The sequence below is a fragment of the Silene latifolia genome, chromosome 3, assembly GCF_048544455.1.
Source record: "Silene latifolia isolate original U9 population chromosome 3, ASM4854445v1, whole genome shotgun sequence".
NCBI lineage: Eukaryota > Viridiplantae > Streptophyta > Magnoliopsida > Caryophyllales > Caryophyllaceae > Silene > Silene latifolia.
The window spans coordinates 50,438,834-50,452,379 of NC_133528.1; the positions used below are offsets into that span (position 1 = coordinate 50,438,834).

Consider the following 13,546-nt stretch of genomic DNA (forward strand, 5'->3'; position numbering starts at 1 on the left):
TGCCCCGTGGCTCTCTATTGGCAACCGAGTTGCTAATTTCGGTGATGTCTGCCTGTTCTCATTGTCAAGCTTTTTTTGTGTGTGTCTTTCTTTGGTCTATAGCACTCTTATACCGTGACCAGAACTCGACTAACGTTCCCGAGTTATTCTCAAATTTCTTAAAGAAACTGTTTTCGCTCTCGGATCTCTGCGTTGTCCTCATAACACTCCCCATATTTAAGTCCCTACAATGGGCCATCACTCACTGCCTTCTTTTCTTGTACACTTCCTCAAACCAGTCACGTTCGGGACCAACTCCATGTTCCTTCATTATCTCACACCAACGCATGTCAAACTCATCTGGTTCAATGTTTTCGTCCCACACTATGGCATTCAACTTCTTCGTGAAATCTGTTAAATCTATCGCGTTTCCCCCGTATTTCACAGGTACCTTGTTCATGATGTGCCACATGCAAAAACGGTGCCTAGCCGTCTTGAATATGTCTTTGACAGGATGATATAATTCCGGGTCTTGGTCTGTTATAATATACTCTGGTTCCTTACCACCCATCGCAACCAAAAACCGGCTAAAAACCCAATCAAAATACTCATTCTTCTCCCTAAAAATCAATGCACCCGCAAATGTTACCGATCTTTTATGATTATCAACACCTGTGAAAGGTGTAAAAACCATGTCGTACTTGTTTGTTGAGTATGTCGGGTCGAAAGACACAGCATCACCATATACCGAGTAGTTTCTTCTACCAACTCCATCCGCCCATATTGCCCTGATCAGGCTCCCATCAACATCTACCTCATAATCGAAAAAGAAATCATCACGCGTTTCTTCCATGTTCTTAAAACGGTCTATGAACAATTGACCATCCCTGTCATTAATGTAGCACTTTACGTCTCTGTGAAAATTCTTGAAGTCGGTTACACTCGCTCCTATATTCTGAAACCCATTAACATGTTCCTTGCACATTTTGTATGTCTTTGTTGCACCTATCTTCAGCTGCAGTTAATCTCAATGTCAGTTAAATTACTGTAACTTAAACGCTCAATAGTATAACTGTAATGATAAGTAGTGTAACTCTAATAAAACTACTAGATTCAAGTGCTCAAAAACAATGCAAAATTTTTAGTGTCATCTCTTTGTCATGCTTAACATTCTTCAATGTCATTCATATGTAATTTTATGTCATTTTTCTCACATTTCAGCTTAATTATAACTTTAGCAATGACAACTGTAATTTCACTTCAGAAACACTGTAACTTTTGTTAATTTCTTCACATAACATTTAACATGTAACTTAACCCCTGACTGTTGTCATTTTACTTCTGAAGAACTGTAACTTTACTACAATTTTCAACATTACAGCCAAAATATAACTTCAACAATGACAATTGTGATTTTACATCACTAGTACTGTAACTTCACTTAACTTTTTCAAAAAAAAACCTAACATGTAACTATAACAATGACTATTCTAATTTTACTCTACAGTTACTGTAACTTTAGCTACTTTTTAGACTTAGCAATCAAAGTGTAACTTAACCCGTAACAACTGTCATTTTACTACACAATTACTGTAACTTTACTACACGTTTTTAACATTACAGCAAAACAATAATTTTAACAATTACAATTTATCAAATTTGTAACTTTATCAATCATAACTAAAATTTTACTTCAGTATTACTGTAACTTCAGTTCTTTTTTCATGTGACTAACTGAAACTTTAACTATGACTACTGTAATTTAATACTACAAATATGTAACTCTAACAAACAAATTAATTAACTAATACAATTAAAAGTACTAACCCTTGAGTTACAGACAATGAGCCCCTTGTGATATTTGTGTAACCGTCTTGACAGTTTCTGAAATTCCCTATCTTTAACATCCACAATCTCGTGACTGTGTCCCGCATGAAATCGATCAACTACTAGAAGGCCGTTCATCAAGAACAATCTAATCCTAGCTTTGCATCCAACCCTCCTCACTTTAGTTTTCCTTCTTTGTTTATCTCCACTCTCTTCCACCTCCTGTGTGCTTCCACCAACTACAACATCTTTGGATTTGCCCACCTTCTTTGCATACGTGAACCCCTCTCGGTTACATACTAGGAGTTTCGATCTAATAGTTCCGTCACGCCACTTCTTCGTTGTGTATTTACGCACATCAAATCCACAGGCCAGCGCGTACGTCTTATAGAATTGAACAGCTTCTTCTATGGAATCGAATTGTTGTCCTACATATGGCGTAAATTGGCTTTCCACTATCCTACAAAATTCATCCTCCCCTACACCTTGCAATACTTTAGAGAATTCCTCTTCCCCTACATTTTCAACATCCTCACAACATTCTTCCACTGTAAAAATACAAAAAAACCATTTATTATTTCACCAATAACAAAACCCATAAAAAACTCATCAATAATATTGTAACTCTACCGCCGTAAAACAAAACTGTGCCACGTAAAGTATGTAACTTCAACAAATATTTACACAAAAAAAAATTGCCTTTTAAACTGACCTTACAAATTCCTTTCACCATAAGTTAAATAGAATACAATAATATTCCTGGAAACAAATAACTTCAAAAGACAATAAATCATGCGTCTAACTTATCATATAAATACAGTTTCATATAACTTTACACAAAAAATTCGTCTGACTTCTCATCTCCCAATTATGCTTTAACAAAAAAAAAATAATTGTTGAATACCAGTAAACTTACCATTGTTCACTTGTACAATCTGCATTTCATCCATGAAATCAATAACCAAAAGAAGCTGAAGTGCTTAAAAAAAGACACTATATTCTCTCTTTCAAATTTGCATGCAAAATCGGTCACAAATACAAAGCTCAAGAACCTGTTATTTTTTTAAAATTGTAACATAGAAGAAGATGAAAGAATAAACTGAAAAAAAAAAGATAGAAAGGAAGATGAATGTTTGAAGGTAATGAAAGCTTCAAACGTGATACATACCCTAATTATTATTTAGTTAGAGCATTAAACAATGCTTGAAAAACGTGTTCAGCGTTGGAAAACTAAGCCCTCACACCTTTTTTTTTTTTTTTAATAATTAATGTCTACTTTTGTCCACTTAATCTCCACCATTCATCCAACTTAATCCTAGGGTTGAAAATAGGACTTATGGACTCAACCAAAACTAAGGACTCATCTGAACCTATCTCTCTCTCTCTCTCTCTCTCTCTCTATATATATATATATATATATATATATATATATATATATATATATATATATATATATATATATATATATATATATATATATATATCCAAGTATATCACATAAGGGATACGTTTTTTGCAACTTAGAGAGGAAACACAACTTTTCAGAGTTTACTCAAATAATAGATAGAACACTTACCTACTTCCCCCACATGCTGTCATATTATACATAAGTGACAACACAACAATCAAAATATAACAAATATATTGATCCGATCAATCATATACGCACATTAAACGACATTTTTATATAATTAACATGATGCATGAACTAATAAATGTCCATTAACAAAAATTCTCACACATGTGCTCAGGCATAGATAATTATTCTTATACACCATTAGTAAAAATTTAACTATGATATGCATTGATACAGTTAGTGATGACATTCACCAAATAACCAAAGACACCATTTAACTCATTAATACACTGGTAGATCATACATCTCACAATATATTTGTCACACAAAACCATATATTAAAGCACGTTCTTCCAATATGACTTAAAAACTAAAATTATAAATCACACAAGTCACGAAAATCTTTCAATAGAAGATAAAAACAATGAAGCACTTACACGCTCACATTACCAACCGTATGGACTATGGAATAAATCAAATATATATTGTATTCCTTTTATGTTCTAAAAAAAAATGATAGAAATATCACTAATACACATGTAGAGCTTACAATTTTTTTTCGCATTTCAATAACTCATACACAAAGAAGGATAAATATCCCAATTAGTCATAAATGGCGTTATTCCAAAACATGATTTGTCTAGTGAAACATAGAATTTTCAGCAAACTAACTCGTTTGTTAACAGAATTGTAAACAACATTAGTATACGTATCTCTATACCATAAAGATTTTAAGAAATCACAAGTAACAAACATGACAATTTTTGATTTAACTAAAAATAATTATGCACACTTTTAGAAAATCAAAACAAAAAAAATGTACCTCATAACCTACATGAGCTTCATCACCCAATATTTACAGTAACACATACTGAGATGCATTACACTACAGCGTCAAATTTCATCTATCGATCAATTCTATCCGGTTGACAGCAATAATTATCGGCATTTACGAATAAGAAAGCAAATAAGTTCGACTTGTATATTATTATCAACGTTTAGTCTAAACTTAGAATCTAAACATGTTACCAACCACTGAATTAAATCACTGACCCAAATAATTCTCAAAGGCAATATCAAAGTTTGTAAGGGCATCCACAATAGATAAACCTCTAAAGAGGTTTGTCACATGGCACATCACCAAATTAACAAACCTCTCCAATAACAAACCCATACATAACAATAGCCAAACATTTTCAAGGTTCATATTATAGGACCCACTTCAAAATTATCCATTTTTTTCTCTCATATGTTGGGTACATTTTATGGACCACCACTTGTCATGTCATCCCACAAACCTGTATACAAATATATAACCATTCTCATCTATGAACCTCAACCCTCATTCCCAACAATATAGAGATTTGTCAACAAACCTCTAAAAAGTATACAAACCTTTGTTGACAAACCTCTATTGTGGTTGTCCTAATAATCTACTAGCCATATAGTAGCAATATCAATGTTAAGAAATTTATGAGACAAAATATCTAACAAAAAAGACATATCAGTCATTACTAGTCATTCGTATAGAAATAGATTGCATCAAAATTACACATAATAGTATGAGAGTAATGAATGCCTAATGAGTGGGAATCAACCAAACAATTATTTGACTTTGATAATCATGCATATTACTGAAAGATAGTAAAACTTTGATAAGCATGCATATTATCCGGGGAGATGTACTCCCCGCTTGTCTCAAGTGCCCTTTATTATAAACAAAAAGAAAAAGGTGTCTTTTGACTTCTTATTAAGGGAGGACTATATTGGTAAAGGCCTTACAATTCCAGTGTTGCAGTACTTTTGTCCCGTGTTTTTATGCCCTCCAAAACTTGAAAAATATTGTTTAGACACACAGCAATCAAGTGACTCTCGTACAATCATTAACATTTCATATGCCAGTCTATAGAAGATTCACCATAATCATTCTAAAAGATTAGGAAAAAAAATCGATTTTTGGTGATAAATGAGCAAAAACATACATAGCCATATCTCCTTAAATAAAAATTTAATGAGCAAGAAAATTCAAAATTCAACTTTAGATTGTAGGCGGTATGACTATAAGACGAACAATGAACAGATAAACTTACAGAACTTGAAGAGAAAGATGTCGTGACGTGATAGAATCACTGCCCTAAAGTTGAATTTGCCCCGCTCGATACACACGGCCTCTTAGCAACCAACTTCCCAGGGTTACACGACTTCCGAGTCTAAGGTGTACGACAAAGACTCAGATTGAGAATTACTAACAGAACGTTGCCAAAATCAGCAATGAAAGATAAGTATTAGCGAAGGAGTAGATTGAGAGGACTAGTTGTGAGAATGTGTTGTGTATTTTGAAATGGTGTAGATATGTGGTATTTATAGGAGAGGAAAGGAAAAAACTAGAACCATATTTATTATTGTCTCGTAAATTGATTTTAGTAATCAACACCATTTGTATAGGAAATACAATAATCAACATAAAAGAATGAGTAATCTATTTTGGAAAATTTTGCCGATGAATGTGGAAAATAGGTGATCACACTTCCGAAAAAGAGGTCGCTCGACCGCACCGCGAGTGCTTTAACATAAACCGACCCCTCCACTACTACACATATTAGTAGTAATACAAGTGATCACTTATAAACCATAACCTCTTAGTTTATTATATCAATGTCGGATAGATAAACGCTTCTTTTGAAGCAACACTTCCAACAGAGTTCACTCACTCCAATATTAGCTATTCGGTTAGGGAAATATAGAAAATCACCCCCATAAGTTTAATATTATGTACAATCAAGCCCCTTAACTTATAAATGTAGCAAATCAACCCCATAAGTTTCTCTTATAATGTGAAATTAACCACATATCTTATTTTTAAGAATAAAATTTGTTAATTAAATATTTCTTTTATTTATTTTGGAGAAAAATGTTCCTAATATGAGAATTATTAATGATGTTACAATGAAAGGTTACATGACCGAATTTTTGTTTATACTAAAATTGGTTCGCATTTTTCGTTGAAGATGTAAATATTATATTTAATTATTTAAGAAATATATTTATAATAGTTTTTATAATATAAAAAAATAGGTTTTAGTTAAAAAAAATGGTAAAAAACTTGATTTGTGCCTAATTGCACATTTTTGGAAAGTTATGGGGGTGATTTGCTACATCCCTGCTAATGGTGACTATGAAAAACGCTATTGATTTCCTTCAGGAAAAAAAACGCTATTGATTCAAACATTTGTCAGAAGTCAACTTCATAATGCTATTTATGTTGGCCATTGAAATTTTTATGAACAAACATAAATGTTGAAAGGTTTTTAGTTTGTACAAATAAAGCCCCATTTTTATACTATATGATTTGCAATCTGTGTAATATTCCTCCATTCATGTCGAATAATTGTCCCCAATTAATCCTTCTTTATTAAACCCTAACTATAATTAGACTTAATTGTAAAATTCTAATTAATTTGATATATAAAATATAAAAATAAATCATAAAAATAGATTCATTTTTGCCCGATATAAGGTTGGCCGGAGCGAGTTAGGTCGCCGTCTAGATTGATCGGAGGTGTTGACCGTAGGTGGTGTTGGTGGTGAAGGGAGAAAAAAAGAATCAATTGGCTGAGAGAATGAAAAACTGACAATGTAAAATTGAAAAAAAAAACGTATGTGAAATAGTAAAATCTGTATGTGAAAAAGCATGCCCCGTACAATAGGATTGTATAATCACTTGGTCAATTATTAATCTAACTGAACTAACATGTACTCCGTTCGTCTCACTAGTTAGTTTACAATTGGTTTATACACTATTATTAAGGTAAGAAGAGAGTAATGAGTTTACAATTATTACAAAAATCAAAATCAATTTGAAATGAGTAGTAAATGTAGTGGTCCCCTCCCACAGTTAATAGACTATACAATCAGTTAGAGCATCCACAATGGTAAGCTAGTTGGTACTAGCTTACCTTTGCCACATCATTTTTTCGAGCTACAACCATTTCAAGCTACAACTTACTCCAACAGTGAAGTCGATTTCCTACTAGGTTTATGTGACCCACCTAACACACTCTCCTATTTTTTTATTCAATTTTTAATTTCTAAATATAAAATTAAAACATTATAAATGAGACCACTATTTTTCTATTGGTTATATTTTTTTGTGGGTCCATTTAAGCAAGTAGCTTCATGGAGCTACTAGCTCAATTTTTTTTGAGCAAATCTAATCTATTTGGATTACTCCAATGGTTGAGCTACTAGCTTGCAATTTTAAGTCCTTTTTCTTAACCATTGGAGATGCTCTTATACTACAACTGTAAGTGTAGAATCTGAGCTCTGTATTAAAGTTTTCAAGTCTTATTTTAAAGAATCTGAGCTATATCATAAAGTTTCTGAACTCATTCAGTTACGCATAAAAAAAAAATAAAGGGTTTTTCTATATGGTAACCCTCAATTTTTCCAGATTCTACATGGTAACCCTCCATTTCACCAAACAACTTTGGTAACCCTGTGGTCCATTAATTACACTTAACGTAACCCTTAACTCCTAATCCGTCAATTATTGTCGTTAAGTAACTTATGTGGCATTTGACTTGGCTGAATAGGCATGCGACATGACTAATTCTTTGACCTTTTTTCACCTTATTTCCCTGACTTCTTTTTACCTTCATTTCCCTCCAATTATTTCTCTCCAATTCCCTCTTTATTTAACATCTCCTTCCCAAATTCACCTTATTTCAACCTCATCTTCTTCCTTTTTTCCTTCTTCCATATTTCCCGATTTTATTCAAACCTCAATAATTTGTGTTATTATATTTTCCAGATTTTTTTTAAATCATCCCATACTTATGTCTTCTTCCTCAAATTGGAAAAATCACCCAATAATAGAGATGAAATTTCTCAATCAACCTTGCAATCGATGTGGACGAAATGCGGCAATCAAATTTTCTCGGATCATGAGCAACCCACAAAAAGCGTACTTTAAATGTCAAAATTGTAATGTACTCGGTTTCTCCCTTACTGTCACATGTTTTTCCTTCTCTAAACTCACTCCAACATTCTCAACAACCCCAACATTCAAAATACTCAATTTTTGTGCTTTAAAAAGATGAACATCAATATGCAAAGGAAAAAATTACCGAATAATGTCAGATTTAAGTTGAAAGATTACAACTTTGCAAAAGAAAAAGCAAAATAATCAATAACTATATTTTAAACAAAAATAAATTGGTGAAGAGGATTACCTTTAATACCTAGCAGATGATGGTTGGGAGGTAGGAGAAGATATGGTCGTCGTCGATGATGATAGATGATTTTGACTAAAACCCTAATTTTATCTCAAGATAAATGAGAGTTTTAGAAGAGAAATAAATTGAGTGAATGATTGAAATGGGAAATAAGCTGAAGGGTTTTGGTCAAGGTCAGGATTTTGTTTTTAAGAGTCATTTCCATGTCAAAATGCCACAAACACCCAAAGTAGCCAAGTCAAATGTCTAGTCAGCCAAGTCAAAGTTACTTAACGGCAATACTTGACGGATTATGAATTAAGGGTCACGTTAAGTGTAATTAATGGACCACAGGGTTACCAAAGTTGTTTGGTGAAATGGAGGGTTACCATGTAGGATCTAGAAAAATTGAGGGTTACCATATAGAAAAACCCAAAAATAAACTTTAACAAAACACAAAAAAATTACATAAAAATACAGCTATATATATATATATATATATAGGATCATATGAGTTTGGTTTTTTTGGTGAGTTACCCCTCTGAATCTGAACCACTAATGTAATCTAAGATGGATGTCTGAGATTAAATCTTGCTTGACTTATAAATAATCACTTTTCTCTCCATATCCCATTATTAGTAAAATCACACTCTCTCTCCTCTTTTTCCCCCTAAAAAGCCAGAACAAAAAAAAAGAAGAAGAAGAACGACGACATCGTTCAACTGTGTCAAATTCAATCTTCATCAAATTCCTTCAAATTGCAGGCTACAAACTCAATCTTCATCCTCAATCTTCATCATCCTCGTTCAAATTTGTCATCAATTAAGGAGATTCGTTGTCGCTTTCGCTTCATCTTAGTATTTCTCTTCAATTTCACTATAGGTAAGTACTAATTTTGTGTTTTCTAGATCTGATTTGTGCGTTCTCATTATCGTTCTTATTTATTATCTGCTTCATTTTCGTTGATTCGTTGTATTTTCGTGTGTATTTATGTATGATATTTAGTCCGTCTCACTGTTGAGACTTCAAAAAGTAAGAAACTCACTTTGTACAACAATCAGGATGTCTCAAGCATCAAACAGTCGAATTTTGTCTGTTGGTGTTAGTTATTGTATTGCTTTGACCGAGTTATTGTTAGTTGTAGTTATTTCTTGTTTATTGTGTTAATCTGTAAATAACAATTATTGTATTACTTTAACCGAGTTATTGTATTATTCTAATTCAGTTATTGTATTTTCTAGTTATTTCTTGTTTTCTATATATGTTAGAATATATTATGTTAATAATAGTTATTGTATAGCTTTAACCGAGTTATTCTATTATTCAAACTTAGTTATTGTATTGTTTTAACTTACTTATTTCAAATTAGAGTTGTTGTAAGATGATTCCTTTTAATATAATCTGTTTAAGTTGGTTATAGTAATGTTACATATCAATTATTGTATTGTTTTAATTTAGTTATTTCAATTTGGAGTTATTGTTGCGGTCTTATATAATTTGCTTATAGTTGCATAATTATTTATAACTTAACCCCTTTTTTTTGCTTTTAGATCTTTCAGTGAGCTTTTGTTTTCTGCGGATTCAGCCCTCATCAATAGGCAAAACATGATTCTCGCCGGGAAGAAATACTGGTGGAAAAATGGTGAAAACAACGACAAGACGCAATTTTCATTGGAAGAAATACTTTTAGACGTAGTATCGGAGATAAATATATGTAATATTTGTGATGTTACCACTGTTAGATGTATTATTTGAAACGCTTAGATGTAATGATAATGATGCTTAGATATAATTTGTTGGAGATGTTTAAATGTTATGTGTTGGAAAGTTATATAATAAAAATAAGTGGCTTTTTTAACCTTGTTATATATTATTATTTCATTTTTCTGATTTTGCTATTGCATTAACCAATCTTAATTATTGATTGAATGAAAATAACTAGTTATTCAATTAAACAACATGAAAACAAACACAAGATAGAAATTTGATTATATTTGAGTTTCATCTCAATACAATAACACGATTTACTCATTACAATAACCGAGTTTCTGCATTACAATAATTACAAATACCAAAGTTTTACATTACAATAACTGAGTTTCTACATTACAATAATTGAGTTTCTACATTGGAATAACTACAAATATCAGAGTTTGCACATTACAATAACTGAGTTTCTCTACATTACAATAACTAAGTTAATCAATTAAACAAGATGAAAGCTAACAAAAAATGACCAAGTATATACATCAATTTTTCCATTGAACGTCAATTATCCGCGTATATCGTGACTCATCCTGAAAATCACCAAAAAGCAGAATATAACTTAACGGAACACCCAAGAAGTAACTGGATTGTAAAATAAATGGATTGTAAAATAACTATAACTCACGAGTGAATAACTGAATCACATATAGAATAACTGACTTTATTCATAACAATAACAGAGTTTTCGCATTACAATAATTACAAATACCAGAGTTTCTACATTACGATACCTGAGTTTTTACATTACAATAACTGAGTTTCTACATTACAATAACTGGGTTTCTATATTAAAATAACTATACATACCAGAGAACGTTATTATCAATAAACAAGTTATTTTATTACAGTAACTTAATTATTCTATCATACAACATCAGTTATTCTATTACACGACGTCAATTATTCCATTAAGCATCAATTATCCGTGTTCAACGTCATTCCACCTGCAAATCACCAAAAAATATATAATTAGTCGAAATACTAATGTTATTAAACATGAAAAAAACACATAAATCATAAGAATTTGTTATTTGATTCGAATATTGCGGTTATTCGAGTATAAAATATGAAATCGTAAGAAATTTTCATACCGATTTATGTGTTTGTAATAAATATTCATACCATCTTCTTGATTTGAAGAGTTAGGGTTTTCCAAAATCTGAGTATTAAGAAAAAAATGATAGTTTCAATTGGATTAATAGAAATTGTGAATGAATTTTGGGTAAACTTCTGGAATTTACAAAAAGACAATGTGAAGAATCGATGATTTGCTGATCAATTTAGAAGATTTTTTGTGCAATTTGTCGATCGTAATAGAGTAGCAGTAGTTTTGTTAGAAAGTAGAGAAAGAGAGGAGAGAGTGTGGGTTAGTTTGTTTGTGTTACGTATGATTGTGAGTAATTTGTTTTATTTGTTCAATTCTATATATATGTAGGGGTAACTCACGAAAACTTACGAACTAATATAAAAACACAAGTTAATATCCCAAAAGCAAACCAACTCACAAACAAGAGCTACTAACGTCACTCTTCCCTTCAAACCCACTCACTCACCCACCACCTTCATCAGCCGATAGCCGCCACACTTAACGCCGTCGCGCACCACCGTCGCACCATCGCCGACGATATTGACGCTGACAGATCTGGTGAATTTGCCACTTTTCGTGAGTTACCCCCGCATTTATATACCATTGGATCTAACAAGATCAAGGGCTGAGATTATATATAAAAAAATACACACAATCATTTTTTTTCTCTCTCTTCCAATTAATCTTACGTTTTCCCTTTTTTTCTCCAGCTTTCTTCATTCTTCATCTCTTTTTTCTTTTTTTTTTCCTTCAAATTCATGGCATAATTCAATCAAATCTTCACGAAACCGGAGTAATTCAAGTCAAAAACACGAAATTAATTCATTATCTTCATTCAATTTGATTGATACACGCATCAATCGTCAGTTTTTGGCCAAAATTTGCAGAAACCCTAGCGCAAATCGACATAATGAAGGTAAGCGTAGATTATATAAGTCAATATATGTTATTTTGCGAGTTATTTCAATTGCTACTCCGTTAGTATGCTTGTTTATCATACCTTTGGCATTTGATTGATGATTTATTCTCATTATCCTGAAAATTTGTTGGTAATCTAGAGTAGCACACCAAGTGCTTGTTAAAATGTCTAGTTGAATATAGAAACTCGGTTATTGTAATGAAGAAACGTGGTTATTTAATAGTTATTCAAATGCAGAAAATCAGTTATTGTATTGTAGAAAATCAGTTATTGTAATGTAAAAACTCTGGTATGTTTAGTTATTGTAAAGTAGAAACCCAGTTATTGTTGTAACACCCCCATACTCCAAGTGCCTTACCAGGACCACTCAGGTATAAGGATGCTACCATCTCGGTTACCCGAGGCAATGATAATCAAATAGACAATAACGAAATGTACTTTAAAAAAAGTATAACTTTAGTGAAAGGTTACAATCCAACACCAAATACCATAATACGAATACAAGTTCTCAAAACCAACTGTCTACTCAGCTAACTGAAATGTTTATTAAACTACTAAAGCTACAGCGGAAGACTTCTATCATCAGACGGTGGCACATCCCAGCTATCCCAGTAACTCGACTCATACCTGCTCAATAACTGCTCACCATCCCCGAATGGATCACCACAGTTTTTAAAACATTAAACGAGGTCAGTACTAATCACACAATGTATATAACCAACAACACAGTAAACAAACAGCTCAAACGGTCACACACACAATCACACCCACTCCAATCAATCTCCGTCACCGATCGTCCTTTGGACCGACCATTTCGCCGGTGGGGGACCGCGGCCGTACCCACCAAATCCCCGCTCATCATACCGAGCGATAACCCTATCCCATTAATGTGCACATCCCCTCCCGTGGCGGGTTCCACGGAGGGCGAAACTAGGGCGTGAAGCCACTCCCGCAAGTGACTCCACTCAGCCGAGAACGCATCTCGAGAACCAGAGACAAACAATCACAACCATTAAACAGCAATCAAAACCAACGACCGTCACAATACGAATGCGATAATATTCAACAATCACAAAACACCAACAATGCATCATGGGACTAATACTGAGTAGGGAAACCCTACCTGGAAAGCAACACAATCAGACGGTCTCACAGCTGATATCAAAAGGCTTCTTCTA

The 13,546-nt window shown here is 32.7% G+C and overlaps 1 protein-coding gene across 1 annotated transcript; it reads right to left on the bottom strand.

The window, feature by feature from the left end:
• Positions 1-241: 241 nt before the first annotated feature.
• On the bottom strand, positions 242-2,756 carry LOC141649056 (protein FAR1-RELATED SEQUENCE 5-like). The gene is made up of 3 exons (XM_074457757.1): positions 2,723-2,756; positions 1,807-2,354; positions 242-994 (listed from the first exon to the last, which is right to left on the bottom strand). Exons 1-3 carry the CDS (start codon positions 2,754-2,756, stop codon positions 242-244), a joined length of 1,335 nt encoding a protein of 444 aa, XP_074313858.1.
• Between the last annotated feature and the right edge of the window lie 10,790 nt (positions 2,757-13,546).